Source organism: Garra rufa, chromosome 10, assembly GCF_049309525.1.
Source record: "Garra rufa chromosome 10, GarRuf1.0, whole genome shotgun sequence".
Classification (NCBI taxonomy): Eukaryota; Metazoa; Chordata; class Actinopteri; order Cypriniformes; family Cyprinidae; genus Garra; species Garra rufa.
The window spans coordinates 42,903,314-42,927,036 of NC_133370.1; the positions used below are offsets into that span (position 1 = coordinate 42,903,314).

The following is a 23,723-nucleotide window of genomic DNA, read 5'->3' on the forward strand; positions in this document are numbered from 1 at the left end:
CCTTAATCTCTGGTCACTGACTGAGCTAGTATATAGTTTGTTATTCTCTCGGGTGTCTCTTGTGGCTTAGAAATGCCACGCTGCAGCTTTAAGTTAAAGGTGACCGCATTAATGCTCTGGCACATGATATTCCTGTGCTCTATTTCCATATGACAGCTCCTCTGACAACATGAATGACTTCATGAAGTGGGGATCAATTTAATGTGTTTAGAGATTAACAGCGATATTTGACTCTGCTGATTTCAGTGAAGTGGAGTAAAGAAGCTCTTCATCAAATAGCCATCAGCAAAGTCAGATGTCTCTGAGTTCATCGCGACCTTTTCACAACGCCGCGCTCTCTCACCTCACACCTCACTGCATATACAGCACTAGTGCAAAGTCACATGGGAGTGGAGAAAGCTCTTCTGACCTTGTTATCATTTGTTCCTCACATGCTTTCGCACTCACACTCCTTCGCTCACCTTTTCTCACTTTTCTAGTCATCTCAACTTCATCTTGACAGTATATTTTACATTATTAATCTGCTTCAAGGGATAGTTCTCCCAAAAATGAATAATCTGTCATCATTGCACCTTCATGCGACTTTATTTCTTCTCTTATTTCTCATCTCTTCTTCTTGTGTTTCTCAATTACAATATGAAATTAAACGATTAGTTCACTTCCAGAATAAAAAATTCCTGATAATTAACTCACCCCATATCATCCAAGATGTTCATGTCTTTCTTTCTTCAGTAGGAAAAAAGTTAAGGTTTTTGAGGAAAACATTCCAGGATTTGTCTCCAGTGGACTTCAATGCAGCTTCGCCCAACATGGTTGTTTTACCTTTACTGTAAAGAGGGTTTTTTGTTTTTTTTGCGTGTTCGCTTTGTAAATACTGGTCGGTACTTCTGCTTACGTAATGCGTGAGGTTAAGCTAGTGCAAAATGACCATTTGTGGTTTAAAAGTATATAAATTTGTACTTTTTTTTAGTAAATGACCGAAAATGTTGCTGGATAAGACCCTTATTCCTCGGCTGGGATTGTTTAGAGCCCTTTGCTGCATTGAAACTGCAATTTAGACATGAACATCTTGGATGACATAGGTGAGTAAATTATCAGGAATAGGAGCTAGATTTATTCAAGCCAAAAATCAAATTTAATATCACTGAATCAACCTAAATATTAATTTACCAAATATTTATTTAATTAATACCACCAAAAATTAATCTAGTGAGTTACATAGTTACATAGTAGAAATAGTTTTATAAGGGAACAATAGCAGGTTACCACTTTTTACACACACAATGAAAGATAGAATTTATTAATATTCCCACATATTTTTAAAATGCTATGTATATTTATTAATTAAAATTTAGATTTTAGCTTTAATAAGCTTTTCATTTTTATTTTATTTTTAGTATTGTAGTACTTTAACTTTGAAAGCAACATTTTAGTTTTTCTAATTTAAATCAAAATTTTTCTATCTATATTTTATTTGATTAAGTTTCAAATGTCTATTTTTTTTTTTTAGTTTTAGTTATTTATCTAACATTTATATTTTATTTCAGCTTTATTTCAGTTAATGGAATAAAGCTGAATTTGTTATGTAAGGGATAATGTACAGGCAGCCGGTAGTTATCGCAGAAATAAGCCCCGACAGTGTGATCAGGACTGAAGGGGCTTATTTCGCGATAACTACCGGCTGCCTGTACATTATCCCGCTTATTACACGGCTACTTGCCACATAAGGAAAAAAACTGGACATGAATATGAATTTAAAACCTTTTATTGGCATATTTTGTTTTAAATTAACATTTTTATCCTTCCGCGAAACGATATAGTACCACGTGACTAACATTCAAACTATGTACGTTAGTAAGACAATTTAAATAGATTAATGTCGAAATTTTCCATTGTTAATTGTGGTTGTCCAGTGTTTGTCACAAGATGGCGCCAAACGGTAATCTTTGTTGGCACGGAGGGATTTTAAACATACAAGTAGTACCGGCTATGCGTTATTACTTTGGAGCGGTGATTATTTGAAAAGAACGAACCTGCAAATGTCTCAACTGACCAATCAGAATCAAGCATTCCAAAGAGCCGTGTAATAAGCTTTTTTAATCATACCTTTAGTTAACAATAACAATACTGATATGGAAAAGTATTGATTAAAAAGAGTAAAATAGTATTATTTTTCCCAAACATTCATGTGCACATAGAAAAACTATGGAAAAGTAGTGCATTGGAATAGAAAAACGTGTTCTGTGAAAGGGGCTGTTCACACAGAATGTGTCTTTGCATCTAAAAGACGCAGTGCTCAGGAATGGTTTTGAATGGGTCCACTGTTTTGGAACTGACATTGACGAGAGGCACTGTGTGTAAAAGTTGATATTCTTTTAACTTGACACGGCGTCTTAAAAACGTGGTGCTCATATGCGACATGCTGAAAAGTGGTGCATCAGAATATGTGGTCAAATAAAACAACTTGCTACTGAAAACGAAAACTCACAACACTTGCCCAGCCTTCGTGGTCTTCTGATTGGTCAGATTAGTCTGATTGAAACTGACATTGATGATCGGCACTACATGTAAAGATTCTTTTAGCTAGACACAGCGTCTTAAAAACACTGTGCTCATGTGCGAGATGCTGCAAAAGAATGCAAGCATTAGTCATAAACATAGTCTACAGCATGTTTACATAGAAAAACTGGAAAAGTAGTGCTTTGGAATAGAAAAATGTGTTTTGCGTAAGAGGCCGTTCACATATAAAAAATGCAAGACGCAGTGCTCAGGAATGGTTTTGAACAAATCGCAGCACAGAATGGCTCCTCTGCCATGTTGCCGTCAAACAGTTGCCATGTCGACTTGTAGTGGTGAATAAAATACCTGAAAGCCATACTTAATTAAACGTACAGATATCTTACCAGAAAACAACTTTGGTAGAAGTTGAAGTCACCGTTTAGAATATTACTTGAGTAAAAGGCTTAAAGTATGTGATATTTATTGTACTTAAAGGAGTAGTTCACTTTCAGAACAAAAATTTACAGGTAATGTACTCGCCCCCTTGTTATGCAAGATGTTCATGTCTTTCTTTCTTCAGTCGTAAAGAAATTATGTTTTTTGAGGAAAACATTTCAGGATTTCTCTGCATATAATGGACTTCTATGGTGCCCCTGAATTTGAACTTCCAAAATGCAGCTTCAAATGGCTCTAAACGATCACAGCCGAGGAAAGAATGGTATTATCTAGCAAAACAATCGGTTATTTTCTAAAAAAAAAAAAAAGACAGTTTATATACTTTTTAATCTCAAATGCTCGTCTTGTCTAGCTCTGTGTGTACTCTGTGTAGAGATTAAAAAGTATACACATTGTAAATGTTTTTAGAAAATAACTGATCGTTTCGCTAGATAAGACACTTCTTCCTCGGCTGGGATCATTTACAGCCCTTTGAAGCATTTAAACTGTATTTTGGAAGTTCAAACTCGGGGGCACCATAGAAGTCCATTATATGGAGAGAAATCCTGAAATGTTTTCCTCAAAAAACATCATTTCTTTACGACTGAAGCAAAAAAGACATGAACATCTTGGATGACAAGGGGGTGAGTACATTATCTGTAAATTCTTGTTCTGAAAGTGAACTACTCCTTTAAGTACAAAAAGTATTTTTTTAATCTTAAATGTACTTAAAGGAACACTCCATTTTTTTTTGGAAACAGGCTCATTCTCCAACTCCCCCCGAGTTAATAAGTTGAGTTTTACCATTTTGAAATCCATTCAGCCGTTCTCCAGTTCTGGCGATATCACTTTTAGCATAGCTTAGCATAGATCATTGAATCCTATTAGACCAATAGTATCGCGTTCAAAAATGACCAACGAGTTTTGATATTTTTCCTATTTAAAACTTGACTCTTCTGTAGTTATATCGTGTACTAATGCCGGCGAAAAATGTAAAGCTGCGATTTTCTAGGCAGATAAGATTAGGAACTACACTTTCATTCTGGCGTAATAGTCAAGGCAGTTTGCTGCCGTAACATGGCCGAAGCAGGTGCAGTAATATCACGCAGCACATATGCAAATGCTAACCTGGGAACTAATTTCAGGCGCTGTGTGATATTACTCCGCCTGCTGCGTCCATATTATGGCAGCAAACTTCCTTGACTATTACGCCGGAATGGGAGTGTAGTTCCTAATCTTATCCGCCTAGAAAATTGCAGCTTTACATTTTCCGCCGGTATTAGAACACGATATAACTACAGAAGAGTCAAGTTTTAAATAGGACAAATTTTGAAACTTGTTGGTCATTTTTGAACACGGTGGTCTATGGATCTATGCTAAGCTATGCTAAAAGTGATATTGCCAGAACAGGAGAACGGCTGAATGGATTTCAAAACGGTAAAACTCAACTTATGAACTCGGGGGGAGTTGGAGAATGAGCCTATTTCCAAAAAAAGTGGAGTGTTCCTTTAAGTATTGTAATATATAACATCCATTTCTGAGAAAAAAAAAGTCTGAATTATGAGTTTATATTGCAATTCTGACTTTATTTTCCACAATTGTAAGTATATATAATCAATTTTTGAGAAAAAAAGTTAGAATTTACAGTACAGACCAAAGGTTTGGACACACCTTTGAACCAAAGTTTTCTTTATTTTCATCACTATGAAAATTGTAGATTCACACTGAAGGCATCAAAACTATGAATTAACACATGTGGAATTATATACATAACAAAAAAAGTGTGAAACAACTGAAAATATGTCATATTCTAGGTTCTTCAAAGTAGCCACCTTTTGCTTTGATTACTGCTTTGCACACTCTTGATGAGCTTCAAGAGGTAGTCACCTGAAATGGTTTTCACTTCACAGGTGTGCCCTGTCAGGTTTAATAAGTGGGGACCATCAGTTGTGTTGTGCAGAAGTATATATAGTATATATATAGTATATATAGAATGAAATATTTTATAGAATTATATATAATTCCACATGTGTTAATTCATAGTTTTGATGCCTTCAGTGTGAATCTACAATTTTCATAGTCATGAAAATAAAGAAAACTCTTTGAATGAGAAGGTGTGTCCAAACTTTTGGTCTGTACTGTATATCTATATATATATATATATATATATATATATATATATATATAGTTTATATCTCACAATTCTGACTTTATTTCTCGCAGTTGCAAGTTTATATCAACCAATTCGGAGAAAAAAGTCAGAATTGAGTTTGTATCATGCAATTCTGGGGGAAAAAAGCCAGAATTTCCTGAAAAGAAGTCAGAATTGCTAGACACAAACTTGCATTTGCGAGAAAAAAAGTTTTATCTCGCAATCCTCCCTTTTTTTGAGATAAGTCAGAATTATGAGTTTATAAACTTTATGTTTGCTCACAAAAACTTGTGTGATGGAAATAAAGAGGTGAAAGAAAGAAAACAATGTTTTTTTGAGGGAAAGGCAATATTTTTGTAAGCAAACACTTAGAACACAATACTTCTGTGATACAGTTGTACAAAATTAAGGGGAAAAAAACTCTGACTGAGATCCTGACTTCTGATTATTTTGTAGTAAGTAACGAATATGCTTTGGGGAAATGTATTGGAGTAAAAGTATACATTTTAATTAGGAAATGTAGTGGAGTAAAAGTAAAAGTAGGCTGAAAAATAAAAACTCAAGTAAAGTACAGATGCTCCCAAAAAATACTTAAGTACTGTAACGAACAAAGTATTATTACTGTCGACTTGCTACTATAAACAAAAGCTTGCGATGCTTGTCCCGCCTCCGGAGTCTTCTGATTGGTCCACTGTTTTGAAGCTGACATTGTTGAGTGTCACTGTGTGTAAAAGTTGGAATTCTTTTAATTTGAAACAGCAAATGCAATGGGCATACACATCCGTCTAGACAGTGTTTACACAGAAAAACTATGAAAGAGTACTGCATTTAAAAAAAAAGCCTTCTGTGTAAACAGCCCCTACACTGCAATAAATGCTTTTCTTACTTAGATTTTTTTTTGTTTGTTTCCAGCCAAAATATCTAAAAATTCTTAAATCAGGAAAGATTTTCTAGACAAGTAAAAATTATTGTCAAAAGTCAAAATTAAGTTTGATTTTGCTTGAAACAAGCAAAACAATCTGCCAGTGGGGTAAGAAAAATAATCTTGTTGTTAGGGGTGTGTGCAGGACGAGACGAGATGAACAATATATTTAATAGAATTCTCCAATGAGGAACAAGGCAGGAACAGGCAGGAGCAATTTCACACACATACACTACGTTAAAGACCGACAAAAGACTAAACTCAAAGACAGACTTATAAAGGCAAACTAATTATCAAACACAGGTGACACAGATGACTAATAATTACAAGGACAGGTGTAACAGATGACGGTGACGAGGGCTAAACCAAATGACAACAGAATGGCAGGGGGAGACAATGGGTGAAACCAATGACATAAACAGACAGAACTGTGACATTACGCCCCCCTCCGGAAAGGCGCGTCCTCGCGCCGTGGAAAACAGAAAAAACGAGAGGGGCGGAAAAACCAGGATACCAGAGTCAATGAAGGAGGGGGTTCCGGCGGAGGACGCAACCCCCGGAGGAGGACCAGAACAAAAGTCCATGTGAAAAACCAGACAGTCCAGAGGGGCGACGACGGAGGGAGGAGCCAGGGAGGACATGGGTGGGGCATAAGGCAGGAGGAACCGACCCAGACCGCAGCCATGATGACGGCCCACTGTGGAGCCGACGGAGGGAGGAACCATGGTGGATGAAGGCGTGCCGACTCCATGGGGCCGACCGACAGAGGCGGAGCAGATGGAATAGGAGCCCGAGGCGAAGATGGAGAGCCGATGATCCGGGGTGACGCCGAGGATCCGGAGGGCCAAGGTGGAGCAGGCTCTGGCGCCCGAGGCGGAGGCGGAGTCCCAGAGATCCGCGGCGGAGCCGGAGCGACAGAGGATGGAGGCTGTGCCCGCAGGAAGGAGGAGTCCCAAGGAGCCGGTGGGACGGCGCGACGAGGCACAGCCGGAGGAGCAGAGTCCTGAGGAGCCGATGGGGTGACGACTGACCAGGGCGGAGCCGGAAAGACGATGGAGCCCGGTGGAGCTGGTGGATCGACGGGCGACGATGAAGAGGAGGGCGTCGAGAGCCGTGGTGGAACCGCGGTGTCGAAGGGCCGAGGCGGAGTCCAGGACTCGGAGGCTGGAGGCGGAGCTGAGGAATCCTCCAGCCGAGACGCCGATGGAAGCTGGCAGTCCCGCGGCGAGCCCACTGCACAGGTGGTGGGCTGAGGGTGAGCTGGGAGACTGACTGCTGACCTGGGAGACTTGGGGCGGCTGGGCGGAACCAGCGGGAACTCAGGACTGCTGGGCGGAACCAGCGGGAACTCAGGACGGCTGGGCGGAACCAGCGGGAACTCAGGACGGCTGGGCGGAACCAGCGGGGACCAGGCAGATTCAGACAGACGAGGGCGGGTGGGAGGGAAGTCTATACAGGTCAGTGGCTCAGAGAAAAAGTCAATTAAGTCACATGAGTTGTCTTGGGCAAGATCCGAGAAGAAGTCTATTAAATCCCCAGAATTGGATCCAAGCTCACCCTCAGCGGTGGTGCAGTGGGCAGGGCTCTCTGTAGCCCTCTCTTGCTCCACGTCGTACTCCACCGTCGCGGATGTTGATGCCGGCTCTCGCACCTGGTCAGATGGGTCAGGCTCTGTCGCTCTCGGCTCTGGCACTCCATCTGCGGTGGGCTCAGGCTGTAACTCCGCATGTCGGGGTGATGTTTGGCTGGGTTCTGGGTCGTGAGTGGGGTTGACGTCCTCCTCGATGACGCCGACAGTCCAGGGAGAGTGGCAGGACGCCAACACCCACTCGATGTAGTCCGGCAGGCTCTCTTGAGGACCCTCCCCGGATAGCAGCGCCTTGGTGGTGGAATTCAGTCCCAGGTGGTAATAGATGCATAGGCTGCTATCCGGGAAGTGGGAATGTTCTGCCAGGGAGAGGAAATCACGTGTATGGTCCTCAAGAGAGCGTTCCCCCTGCCTCAGGAGGATCAGGAGAACAGTAGGGTCCATGATACACCGAAAAAAAAAAATAAACACTGAGTAAAAACGAGAAAAAATAAACGCAGGGAAAACGTGCCGGGTAAACTGTTGAGGTCGGTCTTTCTGTTAGGGGTGTGTGCAGGACGAGACGAGACGATAGACGAGATGAACAATTAACAATATATTTAATAGAATTCTCCAATGAGGAACAAGGCAGGAACAGGCAGGAGCAATTTCACACACATACACTACGTTAAAGACCGACAAAAGACTAAACTCAAAGACAGACTTATAAAGGCAAACTAATTATCAAACACAGGTGACACAGATGACTAATAATTACAAGGACAGGTGTAACAGATGACGGTGACGAGGGCTAAACCAAATGACAACAGAATGGCAGGGGGAGACAATGGGTGAAACCAATGACATAAACAGACAGAACTGTGACACTTGTTTTCTGTTTGAAATAAGATTTTTTTTTCTTACCCCATTGGCAGATTATTTTGCTTGTTCTAAGCAAAAAATCACTTATTTTTGGCTTGTTTTTTCTGAAAACAAGACAATAATTTTTACTCGTCTAGAAAATCCATCTTGATTTAAGAATTTTCAGATATGTTGTCTTGGAAACAAGACAAAAAATCTAAGTAAGAAAAGCATTTTTTTTGCAGTGAATGAGGTTCCATGTCAGATAGATACATAGACTAGACAGCAAGACAGCTCACAAGTTTCATGAACATGTGCTGTTGATGTTTCACTATTAGTCTATGCTTTCGTGGTGGATTATCAGACTCTAAAGCATTAAAATTGCCTAAATTAAAAATCATTAATGCCTCATTGATCTGTCTTTGTCTTTTCCTCTTTGTGCATTCATACTATAATTAGTCAATAATACATTCATTAATTCACTTCCTTTAGCTGTGCAAGCATCTGTCTGAGTCTCATAGAGTTAGTGCATTTATACTGGCACACACCCTCCAACCTGCACACTCAAACACCGCATTACTGCAATGCAGATCCCCCCCCCCACCCCCCCAAAAAAAGCATTTTTTTTGTCATGAAGTATTATGAAGTGGCACTGTTGGTTTTCATTATTTCATAGCCAAGCTGGCTTGAATTCGGTAGAATAATAATGTCGGGAAAATAAATGACAGCTATTTTGCTTGATGAACGATACTGAGGATTTGACAAGTTCTGCAGTAATGTAGAAATCACATCTCATTTGATATGTATCACTCATTGAAATGATCAAACAGATCCAGTGATGAATAATAAATTCACTCAAGAGCAAAGTGAGAAAACTGACAGCCTAAACGGAGCTGCCCTTTCTCCCCTTTTTTTGGACATTTTATACAACATGTCCTTGTCCAGGCTAACTGGTATAACTTGTTGGGCCATTTTGAATTCTTTCATGATATAAGGCCAGTCGAGCGGCCCCGGCAGACTCATTGACTGTGGCGGCTCTCCAGGCCTCTGCAGCCAGAGATGATTTATTTATGCCTGCATTTCTGATAACTCTCAAACTGTAATCTAATATCAACAGACAGCCTGCCAAATGGAGCAGATTGGCCGTGACTGTGAAGGAGAGAGGGTGACAGAGCTGCTCAAACGGGGGCCAACGGCCCTCTCATCTACCGCTTGACCCCGTTTACTCTCGTTTAAAGGGGTAGTTTGCACTAAAATTGCAATACTGCCATCAGTGTTATTTTCTTTTATGCCAATCAGGTTTAGAGCAAGATGAGGGTGAGTAATTGAGAACAGCATCTATCCTTTCTTTAACTGATTGATTAATTGATTGATTCTGGCATTTTGCAGTTTTTTTTTTTAAAAGTTAAAGGATTACTCTACTTCCAGAATAAAAATGTCCTGATATCATACTCACCCCCATGTCATCCAAGAAATTTATGTCTTTCTTTCTTCAGTCGCAAAGAAATTACGATTTTTGAGAAAAACATTAAAGGATTTTTCTCCATATAGTGGACTTCAATGGTGCTCAACAGATTCAAGGTTAAAATGCAATTTCAATGCAGCTTCATAGGGCTCTAAACGATTCCAGCCAAGGAATAAGAGTCTTATCTAGCGAAACGATCAGTTTTTTTTATTTTTTTTTATTAATATTTATACACTTATTAACCACAAATGCCGTCTCTTCGGTTTCAGGCAGTTTTTCGACATGCTCTAAGTATATTGAACCAGATTACAAAGAGTATTTTAGAAAATAACCAATTGTTTCGCTAGATAAGATCCTAATTTTTTTCCTTTGAAGCTGCACTGAAACTGCACTTTAACCTTCAATCCGTTGAGCACTATTGAAGTCCACTATATGGAGAAAAATCCTGTAATGTATTCCACAAAAAACTTAATTTCTTTGCGACTGAAAAAAGAAAGACATGAACATCTTGGACGATATAGGGGTTAGTAAATTGTCCGAATTTTTTTGTTTTGGAAGTGGAGTAATCCTTCAAATATTGTTTTTACAATAAAGGCTGCATTTATTTGATCAAAAATATAGAAAAAACAGTAATGTTGTGAAATATTATTACAATTTAAAATAATGTTGTTGTTTTTTTTTTTTTTTTAAATCTAATTTATTCCTGTGATGCAAAGCTGACTTTTCAGTAGTCAATACTCCAGCCTTCAGTGTCACATGATCCTCCAGAAATTTATATGCAGATTTATTATCAATGCTTAATATTTTTTGGAACCTGCGATACTTTTATCAGGATTCTTTGATGAATGAAAAGTTAAAAAGAACAGCATTTAAAACAAAAAAAAAGTCTTTACAATCACTTTTTTTTAAAACCAATTTAACACATCCTTGCTGAATAAAAGTATTAATTTCTTTCAGAAAAAGAAATTGTAAAAATCTACTAACTTTTAAACGGTATTGTATATTGTTACAAAAGATTTTTATTTTAGGATTTTAAATTAATTAAAAATTTTTTTTTTTTAAATATTAAAAAGCACAAGTGTTTCCAATACACTGTAAAAAATAACTTAAAATAATTTGTTATCTCACTGACTTAAAATTTTAAGTTTAGTCACCTAGAAATGTTAAGTTACTTAATGTTAGTTTAAGTGACAACTTATTTTAGTTGACTAAACTAAAAATTTTAAGTCAGCGGGGTAACAAATTATTTTAAGTTGAAACAATTGTATTTTTGTATTTCTTTGATCATTTAGTTTTTTTCAAATTCAATGTTGTTTCAATCTTCTTTTGTATTTAGAAAGAAATTCATAAAGGTTTAAAACACCATCGTTTTAAAAGGATGATTAAATCTGACAGACTTTTTATTTTGAGATTAAACTGTTCCTTTAAGTAGCATTGCATGTGTCCTTCAAGGATAAGGCAATGCAAAAAATCATTAGTAATACAAAGTAAAAGTAAAAATAAAAGTATTGATTAAAAAGTTCCATCAAACTACTTTTACCAAATACAAATGTTGTATATTTTTATGCCTATTTTTGTGTCATTACCTTAGCAACATGTTAATATCCAACAACTGGAATCCGCTGTGAACCAAGTCTCCTGTGTATTCAGCAGTCAAGCTGCATGTGAGATAAAATATGATATTAAAACCATAAGTTTTATCAGTACTACTGAAAAATCTAGTTTAATGAATACTGTCACTACTATAAGTTTCGACTGCCCCAACACTTCTCACACACCTCTGATGTGCTTCAGCAGCCGGAAAAACTCCTGGAAGTATAACTGGACTTCAAAAAGCAAATGTATGCTGAAAATTGCATTCAAAAATTCTGTTTAGAGGTGTCCTGTATGTTTTTATCACATTTGCGATCTCACATTTCACACTGTGGCAGGCAGCACGGATCTGAGAAGCACAGTGAGATCAACAAAATGAATCAAAGGCAGATGATTTGCCTGCCGCATGATTCAGGCTAACCTGCTCAACCATTTGTGTCACAGCAGTCAAGCAGACGTGTCCACCAGAGAAGTTTGACTGCGGAGGGAAGTGTGTGTCGCTGTCCTGGAGGTGTGATGGTGAAAGAGACTGCGAAAACGGTGAAGATGAAGCGGACTGCGCAGCAGGTGAGTCTGATGTCTTTCTCTCAGACTGTGTGTTTGATTCTCCGCAGGGAGTTTTGTGCAAGGCTGAGGTGATAGCTTGAACTGAATTTCACCCTGATGCTGTTGACCTGCTTCAGTCGTGACTCTAAAAGGCACAAAGTGGAAAGAGAGATGTTGTGAATGGAAAACGAGGAGCAGATGTGTGCAGTGATTGGTGCAGTGGCTTGTGGGGATTGCAGTCCAGAAGTGTGGTGCAAGAGTTCATGATGACAGGATAGACCAGATACGTGACAATAGGATTGAAACATTGATATATTGTAGAGAATGTGCAGCTTGTATAACAGTATAGATTTACTGTCCTCTGACAATAACTTAACATACAGGCATTATTGTCAAAATAGCTGGCAACAAAAGTGAATACACCCTGAGTGATAACAGAAGTACAGTACAGACCAAAAGTTTGGACACACCTTCTCATTCAAAGAGTTTTCTTTATTTTCATGACTATGAAAATTGTAGATTCACACTGAAGGCATCAAAACTATGAATTAACACATGTGGAATTATATATACATAACAAAAAAGTGTGAAACAACTGAAAATATGTCATATTCTAGGTTCTTCAAAGTAGCCACCTTTTGCTTTGATTACTGCTTTGCACACTCTTGGCATTCTCTTGATGAGCTTCAAGAGCTAGTCTCATACAAAAAAAGTATTATTCAATGTTTTTTTACCTAATGGTAATTATAATTGGCATTCGGAGATCGACACTTCTTGACTGGCAAGACGGCCGCGAGAGGAATCTCAAACAGTGAAAGTGAGTTGTTCTTTTTAGTAAACTCTGTGCACATAAACAATGTTCTCAATGCTTGAGTTCATGTGTAGAGAGACCCACGCGATACTTCGAGCAAAGTTTCATGAAAATAAAGAAAACACTTTGAATGAGAAGGTGTGTCCAAACTTTTGGTCTGTACTGTATGTTGTTTAACAATGCAAAGCCACATATCAAATTTATCATGGTAATGTTTTTGTCTGCTTTACAGGACCATACAAAGTTGTGTATCTTGTATTAGAGCAGCTATAATTTTTTCATACTGTCCACTGGATGTTCAACATGACATCTCATGGCAAAGAACTCTCTGAGGATTTGAGAATTAGAATCGCTGCTCTCCACAAAGACGGCCAAGGCTTTTAGAGGTTCAGTAACACCCTGAAACTGAGTTACACTACAGTGGTCAGGGACATACAGAGGTTTTCCAAGATGCGTTCCATTCGGAATAGGGCTTGCAAGGGTCATTATCGAAGTTGAGCACTCGTTCTGTGCGTCAGGTGCAGAACCTGGCTTCAAAAAAACAGATGCATGAGTGCTGCCAGCATTGCTTTAAAGGTTGCAGAAGTAGAAGATCAGCTTGTCAGTGCTCAGACCATACACCGCACACTGCAACAAGTCGGTTTGCATAGGTGTCATCCCAGAAGGAAGCCTCATCTAAAACTGGCCCACAAGAAAGCCCACAAACAGTTTGCTGAAGACAACCTGTCCAAGAGCATGAATTACTGGAACCATGTCCCGTGGTCTGATGAGAATATAAGATAAACTTGTTTGGCTCAGATGGAGAACGAAGAAAATTGTGTCTATGGTCAAGCATGGTGGTGGTAGCTTCATGGTCTGGGGCTGCATGAGTGCTGCTGGTTCTGGGGAGCTGCAGTTCATTGAGGGAAACATGGATTGCATTATGTACTGTACATTCTGAAGCTGAACATGATGCCTTCACTCCAGAAACAAGGCCGAACGACAGTTTTCCAACATGATAACAATCCCAAACACACCACCAAGATGCTGAAGCTGAAGGTGATGGGGTGGCCAAGTATGTCCTGAACCCTGTTAAGCATCTGCGGGGCATCCTCAGGCGTAAAGTGGAGAAGCACCATGTGTCTAACATCCATCAGCTCCATGATGTCATTATAGAGGAGTGGAAAAGGATCCCAGCAACAACCTGTGCAGCTCTGGTCAATTCCAAGCTCAGAATGATTAAGGCAATGCCAGATATCAATGGTGCTGACACTTTGGACAAGTTCACTTAGGGTGTTCTTACTTTTGTTTCCAGCTATTTTGACAATAATGACAATTTTCAGGGCATAGTAAATCTATACCGCTATACAAGCTGCACATTGACTACTCTAAAATACAGCGAACAGTTAAATTGCCTGCTGTTCTTCAGGTTTTGCAGATTCTTTGGTTTTTCAGCATTTTTGTGTATTTGAACCTTTTCCAACAATGACTTTATGAATTAAAGATCCATCTTTTCACACTGAGGACAACTGAGGAAGGAAAAATGATGCATTAATCAGGGGTGTAAACATTGAAAAGAATGAATATTTGTACAGTTTTCTTATTTTGCCTAAATGTCTTTTTTTTTTTCATTTAGTACTGCCCTTCAGAAGATGTTTCCCAGAAGAAAAAGGTTAAATTTAGCCTGATCTCCAAATTCAATAAGTTTGCTCTTAATGCATTATGCATCCTTCTAAAGCGTTTAAACCTTCTGTAATAGTTGCGTGTGAGTCCCTCAGTGTGAAAAGATGGATCTCTGAAGAGCAGCATGTAGTTTAACTGTTCAGGACAAACAAGGGACTCATAAACAACCCACTAAACAAAAAAAAAAAAACTTCATTCAGGTAACGACATAGTATTAAGAATCAAGTGTATGTAAACTTTTGAACAGGGTCATTTTTATTAATTCATTTATTATTTTCGCTTGTGGACTATATGTAGGCTAAACATCTTTTATGTGAAATATATTATTCAGGTCAGTACTAAATAAAACGGTAACACTTTATTTTACGGTTTCTTAACTAGTTGCTTATTAGCATGCATATTACTAGAATATTAGCCATTTATTAGTACTAATTAAGCCAATATTAATGCCTTATTCTACATGTCCTTATTCTACATCCCTAATCCTACCCAATACCTAAACTTAACAACTAGCTTACTAACTATTAATAAGCAGCAAATTAGGAATTTATTGAGGGAAAAGTCGTAGTTAATAGTTAATCAGTGTTCCCTATTCTAAAGTGTCACCGGTGTATGTAAACTTTTGACTTCAACTGTATAATTCTCATGTCTGTGAGGGAAACAGCCTGTACGCTGAGTTAAATGGAGAACGAGATTGCAGAAAGCACACTGTTCTATTGTATACAAATAAAAGTAGACCCTTTACAGTTTCAAATGATATATTACCTTACTCTTATCTGTATCAATGAAAATGATGCCATATTTTAAGTTGTTTTCATTGCTATCAACAAAAAAATGCCGGTGGTCACATACGGCTTCCACACTCCGCACAGACACTTAATAGCACACATTTATCTAGGTTAACCTTAGAATGAGCAGCCATGTAAAGTGTTTCAATCTGAAATGATAAGACATATTCATATCCGACATTTGGATTTCCTGCCCGTTATACTTTAATTACCTCAAGGACCAGCCATTAACGACAGATTTTTTCATGCAACTATCAGACTAATAAAATTTTAGTTGACTAAGCCTCTTTTCGTTGACTAATGCTTAGTTGGCTATTAGGAGGACAGTCCTAATAAATAAATAATTTGTTAACAGTACATGTGTGAGCCCAAAATGAACAGCACCAGATGGTTAAATAAATGGAAACATCACTTGACACCCCCCCAAAAGAGCATCATCTGCAAATTGAGAGTAATTTGAATTCCCTAGATGTCACCGCAAGCAAGCAACATGACAAAATTGCAGCATTCATTGCAGCGTTTATTGTAACAGGAGTGTTTGTGAGAACTCAGGCAGTGAACTCAGACTGAACTGCAGGACTCTAGCAGTCGTGTGAAACTGTGTGAACTTGTAGACAGCTTTAGCAGTTATTATAGCGTGAGAGTGTTCCAGCGCTGTAGTGTCTCTGGCATTCTGCATAATTTATTCAACATTTAAATAACAGTTTTGTTTTATCATACTGCTAAAATGGCAAATGTGAGTCATGCGTCTTGATTTACTGCTGTATAAAATAGTTCTCAGTCTGTTTTAAATGTGCAGCTAAATAAAAATGTAACATTTTTATCACTGAAATTTCAATTAAGGATGTAAGAAAATCTAAATCTCACAATACGATAATATCGCAAAATAAAGTCCATGGTATGATACTGTATGTGTTGCAAATGTTTTTGTTTTTTTAAAAAAGGAACTTTAAAGGGGACTCATCCCTCTTTTTATTTGTGGTATACCATCTCAGTCTAAATTCACACTGGTGTTTTAGGAAGCCAAACAAATTAGAATATAATAATAATAATAATAATAATAACAACAATGACAGTAATAGCAATATATTATAAAACAATTGCACTGCAAAATAAATGAAAATGAATATATTTAATAGGTCTATTATTTTTGCTTTACGCTATAGGGCAGGGTTCCTCAAATCTGCGCTGCAGAGTTTAGCTCCAACCCTGATCAAACTCACCTACCTGTGATTCTCTAATGATCCTGAAGACCTCGATTAGCATTCTCAGGTGTGTTTAATTAGGGTTAGAGCTAAACTCTGCAGCACATTGGACCTCCAGGGAAAGATTTGAGGATCCATGCTATAGGGGAATTACAATACTAATTTCCTAATCTCTACACTTCAAAAAGTTATTTTGAATTTGGACTGCAGTAATGTTACCCATTTAAACCACTGTCAGCAATTCATACTACACTTTTAAGCTTTTTTTTTTGTTTGTTTTACAGACAACGGCAGGAGAGCTTTTATTTTGAAGGAAAACTCCAGCTTCAGTGAAAAAAGAATCTGTTATATTGATAATATTATTACCAGTGTTGGGGAAATTTACTTTTGAAAATAATACATTACAGTATTGCGTTACTCCATAAAAAAGTAACTAATTGCGTACTTATGCATTACATTACTTTTGTGTTACTTTTTGTTACCTGGGCTGGGCTTGCTTGTTTTTTTTTTGTTTTTTATAACAGAAAACCCCAAAGTTATATTTTTGGCAACTAAAAGTTAAGTCTCAGGCTGAAGGAAGTGCCTCTGGTTGCACCTAGCTTCCAACATGGGACAGGAGGTGTGTCAGTCAATAGATGGGAAAACAAAGTAACTTTTGTGAATAAGTAACTGTACTTTCTTGTAAATTTAAGAGTAATGTGTTACTTTAGTTACTTGAAGAAAGTAATAATTGTTAAGTTTAGGTATGGGGTTATGATAAAGAGATTTTAAAAGCCAATATGCATGTTAATAAGCAACTAGGTAATAACGAGAATTGGTCCTTAAACTAAAGTGTTATCGGTAAAATGATAGATGCTCTTTGGAATACATTTGTGACCCCCGACCCGAAACCAGTCTTAAAGGTTGTATCAGCGATTTCTAGCCTGAAACATAAAGTGTCAATTTCAGCTCACCTTTCATCACGATCCGCTCGCTGCCTGCCCCATAAATTGTCTGTGAAAAAAAACGCGTCTCTCTGGTCAGCCTAGGGTCCGAGATATGCCAAAAAAACAATCGGCACTACCAACCTTTCCACAGATAAACAAACAGTGTTCCAACCAATCAGCGTCAGGGGTTTGGTGTTTTGGACTTTCGCTCCGCCTCCCTCACATCCCTGCACCAGTAGGAAAGTCCACAACACCAACCCCCTGACGCTGATTGGTTGGAAAACTGTTTGTTTATCTGTGGAAAGGTTGGTAGTGCCGATTGTTTTTTTTTGGCATATCTCGGACCCTAGGCTGACCAGAGAGACGCGGTTTTTTTCACAGACAATTTATGGGGCAAGCAGCGAGCGGATCGTGAAGAAAGGTCAGCTGAAATTGACACTTTATGTTTTAGGCTAGAAATCGCTGATACAACCTTTAAGTAGCACAGGTGTGTTTGTAGCAATAGGCAAAAATACATTGTATGGGTCAAAATTATCGATTTTTCTTTTATGCCAATAATCAGTAGGATATTAAGTATATAAAGATCATGCTCAATGAAGATATTTTGTAAATTTCCTACCTTAAATATATCAAAACTTGATTTTTGATTAGTAATATGCATAGCTAAGAACTTTAAAAGGCGATTTTCTCAGTATTTCGATTTTTTTTGCACCCTCAGATTGCAGATTTTCAAATAGTTGTATCTCAGCCAAATATTGTCCTATAATAACAAACCGTCAGTGGAAAGCTTATTTATTCAGCTTTGTTTGTTTATTCAGATGATGTATTAATCTCAATTTTAAAAAAAATGGACCCTTATGACTGGTTTTGTAGTGCAGGGTCACATTTAAGAAGTCTGGTTTGTGAATCGCGTTCATTGTTAATGTGGCAATCTACTTGAAAAGGCAATGATGTATTTGTAAAAATGGCTAAAAAGCTAGTTCTAAGAGGTCTGCATTTAAATTATTACTCAGTTATTATTTTCAAGTGTGGCTTAGGTGTCTAGCAACTCTACTGTATACTGTATATTAAGCTTAAACTGAATGCTATAGGCTATGGTACCAAGTGATTATTCTTAAGGAGCAGCAGAGCATGTCCTTGACATCCTCGCCCAAGGTTTCCTTGACAAATTGTCCAGACTCTTGGGTATTGATGATAGTGGCAGGGCTTGTGCTCATGTCTCATGATCATTGAATGTTTCAACACTTCTGGTGGGAGGAGCGTTAGCTTTGCTTATTAAACGTTTTTTTTTTTTTTACCTCGGCCAATCAGACATCCTCACAGACCCCCGCTGTGAATCCTGCTGCCCTACTTTTAAAACGCTGTGAAAATTGTCTCTTTCTCTAGCTTCCCATTCTCTTGCTCTTCAAAATAGTGTCTCTCCACTGTCTGGTTCTCTTTAATGGCGTCTCACTCTCCCTCGATTTAGGCAATCTCTCTCTCTCTATTTAAATTCTGCGTGTTAAATAAAGAATAGTTTTGGTTTTAGTTTTAGTTTTCAGGTGCTAAAGAATGATAATTTTGAGCTACTCACACAAAGTAACAAATAATAAAAACTAAATTCATAATAACAAGAAGAATAAAATTAATAAAAATACAAAATAAAAATAAATTACTGTTCATTATTACTATATACACTGTCATTCAAAAGTTTGGGATCAGTATGATTTTTATTGTTTTTTTAAACAAGATTCTTTTGCTAATCAAGGCTGCATTTTTTATCATAAATGCTGAGAAAACAGTAAAATTGTGAAATATTATTGCAATTTAAATGTTCTGTTTTCTATTTTATTATACTTTAAAATATAATTTATTTCTGTGATGCAAAGCTGATTTTTCATCATCATTATTCCAGTCTTGTCACACAATTCTTTAGAGTCAGTCTCATGTGCTGATTTGAAAATGTTGAAAATATTTTTTTGGAACCTGTGATATTTCAGGGTTCTTTGATGAATAAATAGTTAAAAAGAACAGCATTTATTTAAAATAGAAATCTATTATACACTACAGTTCAAATGTTTGGGGTCAGCAGGTTTGTTTCTTTCGATTTTTAAAAGAAATTAACTTTCATTTTATTCAGCAAAGATGTGTTAAATTGATAAAAAAGTGTTAATAAAGTGTTAGAAAAGATTTCTACTTTGAGTAAATGGTGTTCTTTTTAATCTTTTTATTCATCAAAGAATTCCGAAAAGGTATCATATGTTCCAAACAATATTAAGCAGCAAAACAGTTTGTTAGGATAGGACAATATTTGGATACATCTATTTGAAAATCTGGAATCTGAGGGTACAAAAAATCTAAATACTGAGAAAATTGCCTTTAAAGTTATCCAAATGAAGTTCTTAGCAATGCGTATTATTAATCAAAAAGTATGTTTTGATATATTTATAGTGGGAAATTGACTAAATATCTTCATGGAACATGATCTTTACTTAATAATATATTACTTATAATATTGACCCATACAATGTATTTTTGGCTGTTGCTACAAATATACCCATGCAACTTAATACTGGTTTTGTGATTATATTATATTATATTATATTATATTGTATAAAAATATAATATAATAATTATTTAGTTATTATATTATATAGTTATTAAAAGAATGATTAGAGTCTAGTTTAAATGTCTAGGCCTTTCCAGAAATAACATAATCATAGCTTATTTTATCTAAAGATTAGATAGCAATGATTTTTCACTTTGCATTGTTTGGGGTTATCTTTAGTTTACATAATTTAATGTTTTCTTTCTTTTTGTGTTTTAATTAATTTGTTGTCTAGTTCATTTCTGATTATAACCTGGTCTTTTTAAAAGGACAAAGATTTCCTCATTGCTAGTCCGCATTTGTTAATTGTAATTAACCTGCAGGTCACCTCTGTTGACACACTCTGTCTGATTATAGGCAGACTAGCTGAAAACGCAGTAATGTGTCTGCGTGGCCATTTGTAATTTTCAAATCCTTTACAGAAAGGCCTTTTAAATAAAGGTTTGCTTTTATAATTAACCACGGATTTGGTTTAATTCATGTAACGAATTGAAACCCAAAATGTTCCACATCCTTTCTGTTATCTTGTCAGCCCATCTGAAACATTAAAAACTCTTGCAGTCTCACAAGATATAAATCACAATGTTAATAGCCCTATTAAGAGCAAATGAAACACCCTCCAACCATTTTTCACTCTTGGGGGGAATGATAATTCATGGCTGTTAAAAGACCTGGCGAAACACAAAGACTAATCAATCATAATGCATTTTTTACGAGCAGTCATTTTGGACTGACGGGTTTGTATGCTTGTATGTTTTCCAAATGATTTTTATCAATCAGCGTTTTATTCAGCCGTCCTCATCAGCGGCACAAGTCTTGGCAGCGCTGAGCCATTCTTTCCTTCTATAGAGGTAATCATGATTCTATTTTCATCAAGCTATAAACTGAGAGTCCAGACAATCTCTTACCTCTCAGCCTCTTGATCAGTACATCCGTGCCAATGTCACAGTATTGAGCCAGGACAACCGGAGCTCTGGCTCAAAATGATATTTCACCTGGGCCCTGATGATAATTGATTTCCTGCCTGGCTCTGCCAAGTCTGTGCGGTGTAATACACCTCTAATTATCCACTTCTGAAAGCCTCATAACTTGAATCCACTGCGATGATGCTCAGACAGGATATGTCTCAATGCATGAGCACGTAGGTTTCTCAGTACTGCATTTGTTTCATTTCCTGTTGTTTTGACCTGAAGTGCCATAGAGTGAAGCTAAAAGATGCTTTATCCAGGATCCAATATATGTTTGTTATTTTAATCTTTGACTTATCTTTTTGTCTGTGTTTGATATGTGCAGTAATTTAATTCAACATTAATTTTCTTGGTAGATGAAATCTTTCTTATAAAAAGGCTTAAAGGAAATTGCATACTGTAATAGTCCCTACTTCAGCAATTGTTGGTGTTCACCATTTTCTCAGACCAAGCTTTTGCTTGTTTATAATTTTTTGACTTTATACACCCACTATAGATGTGTTTTTGAACAATTTTACAGAAACTATCCAAAATAAGGTAAAAACATGTCTGTAAAACAGTGCTATTTTTCTTCTTTTTCACCTCGCAGAATCTGCAAAATGTTAATTAATTTACTGAAATAAGAGGGATCATACAAAATGCATGTTATTTTTTATGTAGTACTGACCTGAATAAGATATTTCACATACAGCGAGGAAAAAAATATTTGATCCCCTGCTGATTTTGTACATTTGTCCACTCACAAAGAAAATATCAGTTTATTATTTTAAAGGATAACTATTGCCAAAATGCAACCTGGGCTGTTTTTTTTTATTGTAAACATAGACAAACTTCTATCTAAAAGCATAATTACGACGAACTACTGACGAACGACTGTTTTTAAGATTGACCGTGATTTCGTTTTCTGGTCAAATGGCCGGTGAATGGGAGTACTAGGGGCATTACTTTGAGCGCATCAAAATCGATATTTTTTACAACACTAAGAAGGCTCAACACACCATGAAACTTTGCTCGAAGTATCGCCTGGGTCTCTACACATGACCTCGAGCATTGAGAACATTGTTTGTGTACACAGAGTTTACTAAAAAGAAAGGTTTTGAACAACTCACTTTTACTGTTTGGGTTTCCGCTCGCAGCCATCTTGCCAGTCAAGAGGTGTCGATCTCCGAATGCGACGTTATAGTGAGATGGATAGCTCCTAAAGCATATTTGCATTATTATTATTATTATTATATAGATATTGCTAAGTGATCATGATTTTTCATTGGAATTAAAACTTCATGACATTTCGTCCTATGGAGTCCATTCATTCGCATTCGGAGATCGACACTTCTTGACTGGCAAGACGGCCACGAGCGGAAATCACGGTCAATCTTAAAAGTGGCTCTTTCATCGTAATTATGCTTTTAGATATAAGTTTGTCTCGTTTACAATAAAAAAAAAACAGCCCAGGTTGCATTTTGGCAATAGTTATCCTTTAATAGTAGGGTTATTTGAGCAGTGAGAGACAGAATAGCAACCAAAAAATCCAGAAAAACACATTTCAAAAAAGTTATACATTTTAATGAGTGAAATAAGTATTTGAAATAAGTATTTGACCCCTTCGCAAAACATGACTCAGCAAAACCCTTGTTGGCAATCACAGAGGTCAGACATTTACTGTAGTTGGCCACCAGGTTTGCACACATCTCAGGAGGGATTTTGTCCCACTTCTCTTTGCAGATCCTCTCCAAGTCATTAAGGTTTTGAGGCTGATGTTTGGCAACTCAAACCTTTAGCTCCCTCTACAGATTTTCTATGGGGTTAAGGTCCGGAGACTCCAGGACCTTAATGTGCTTCTCCTTAAGCCAGTTCTTTGTTAACTTGGCCATGTGTTTTGGGTCATTGTCATGTTGGAACACCCATCCACAACCTATTTTCAGTGAGGGAAGGAAGTTCTCACCCAAGATTTGACAGTGCATGGCCCTGTCCATTATCCCTTTGATGCGGTGCAGTCGTCCTGTCCCCTTAGCAGAAAAACACCCCCAAAGCATAATGTTTCCACCTTCATGTTTGACAGTGGGGATGGTGTTCTTAGGGTCATAGGCAGCATTCCTCCTCCTCCAAACACGGCGAGTTGAGTTGATGCCAAAAAACTTCATTTTGGCCTCATTTGACCACAACACTTCCACCCAGTTCTCCTCTGAATTGTTCAGATGTTCATTGGCAAACTTCAGTTGGGCCTGTACATCTGCTTACTTGAGCAGGGGGACTGATTTTCAGTCGTTCACGGCGTAGTGTGTTACCAATTGTTTTCCTGGTGGCTATGGTCCCAGCTGCCTTGAGATCATTAACAAGATCCTCCCATATAGTTTTAGGGTGATTCCTCACCATTCTCATGATCATTGAAACTCCACAAGGTGATATCTTGCATGGAGTCCCAGACCGTGGGAGATTGACAATTATTTTGTGTTTCTTGGCAATGGTCTTGTAGCAAGTTCCAGCCATTTGTAGGTCTTCAATCTTGTCCCTGACATCTTTGGACAGCTCTTTGTTCTTGGCCATGGTGGAGAGTTTGGAATCTGATTGATTGCTTCTGTGGACAAGTGTCTTTTATAGAGGTAACAAGCTGATATTAGGAGCACTACCTTTAAGAGAGCACCTGGGAGCCAAAAATCTTGCTGATTGATAGGGGATCATTTCACTCATTTAAATACAAATCAATTTATAACCTTTTGAAATGCATTTTTGTTGTTA

General features: G+C 37.5%; 1 protein-coding gene across 1 annotated transcript in view; it reads left to right on the plus strand.

The window, feature by feature from the left end:
• The window catches only part of LOC141344591 (low-density lipoprotein receptor-like), a 170,382-nt gene that overhangs the window by 61,363 nt on the left and 85,296 nt on the right, over positions 1-23,723 (plus strand). Inside the window, exons 5-6 of the mRNA XM_073849466.1 lie at positions 11,942-12,054; positions 17,199-17,206. Of these exons, the coding sequence (XP_073705567.1) occupies positions 11,942-12,054; positions 17,199-17,206 (121 nt within the window). The remainder of the gene's footprint in view (positions 1-11,941; positions 12,055-17,198; positions 17,207-23,723) is intronic.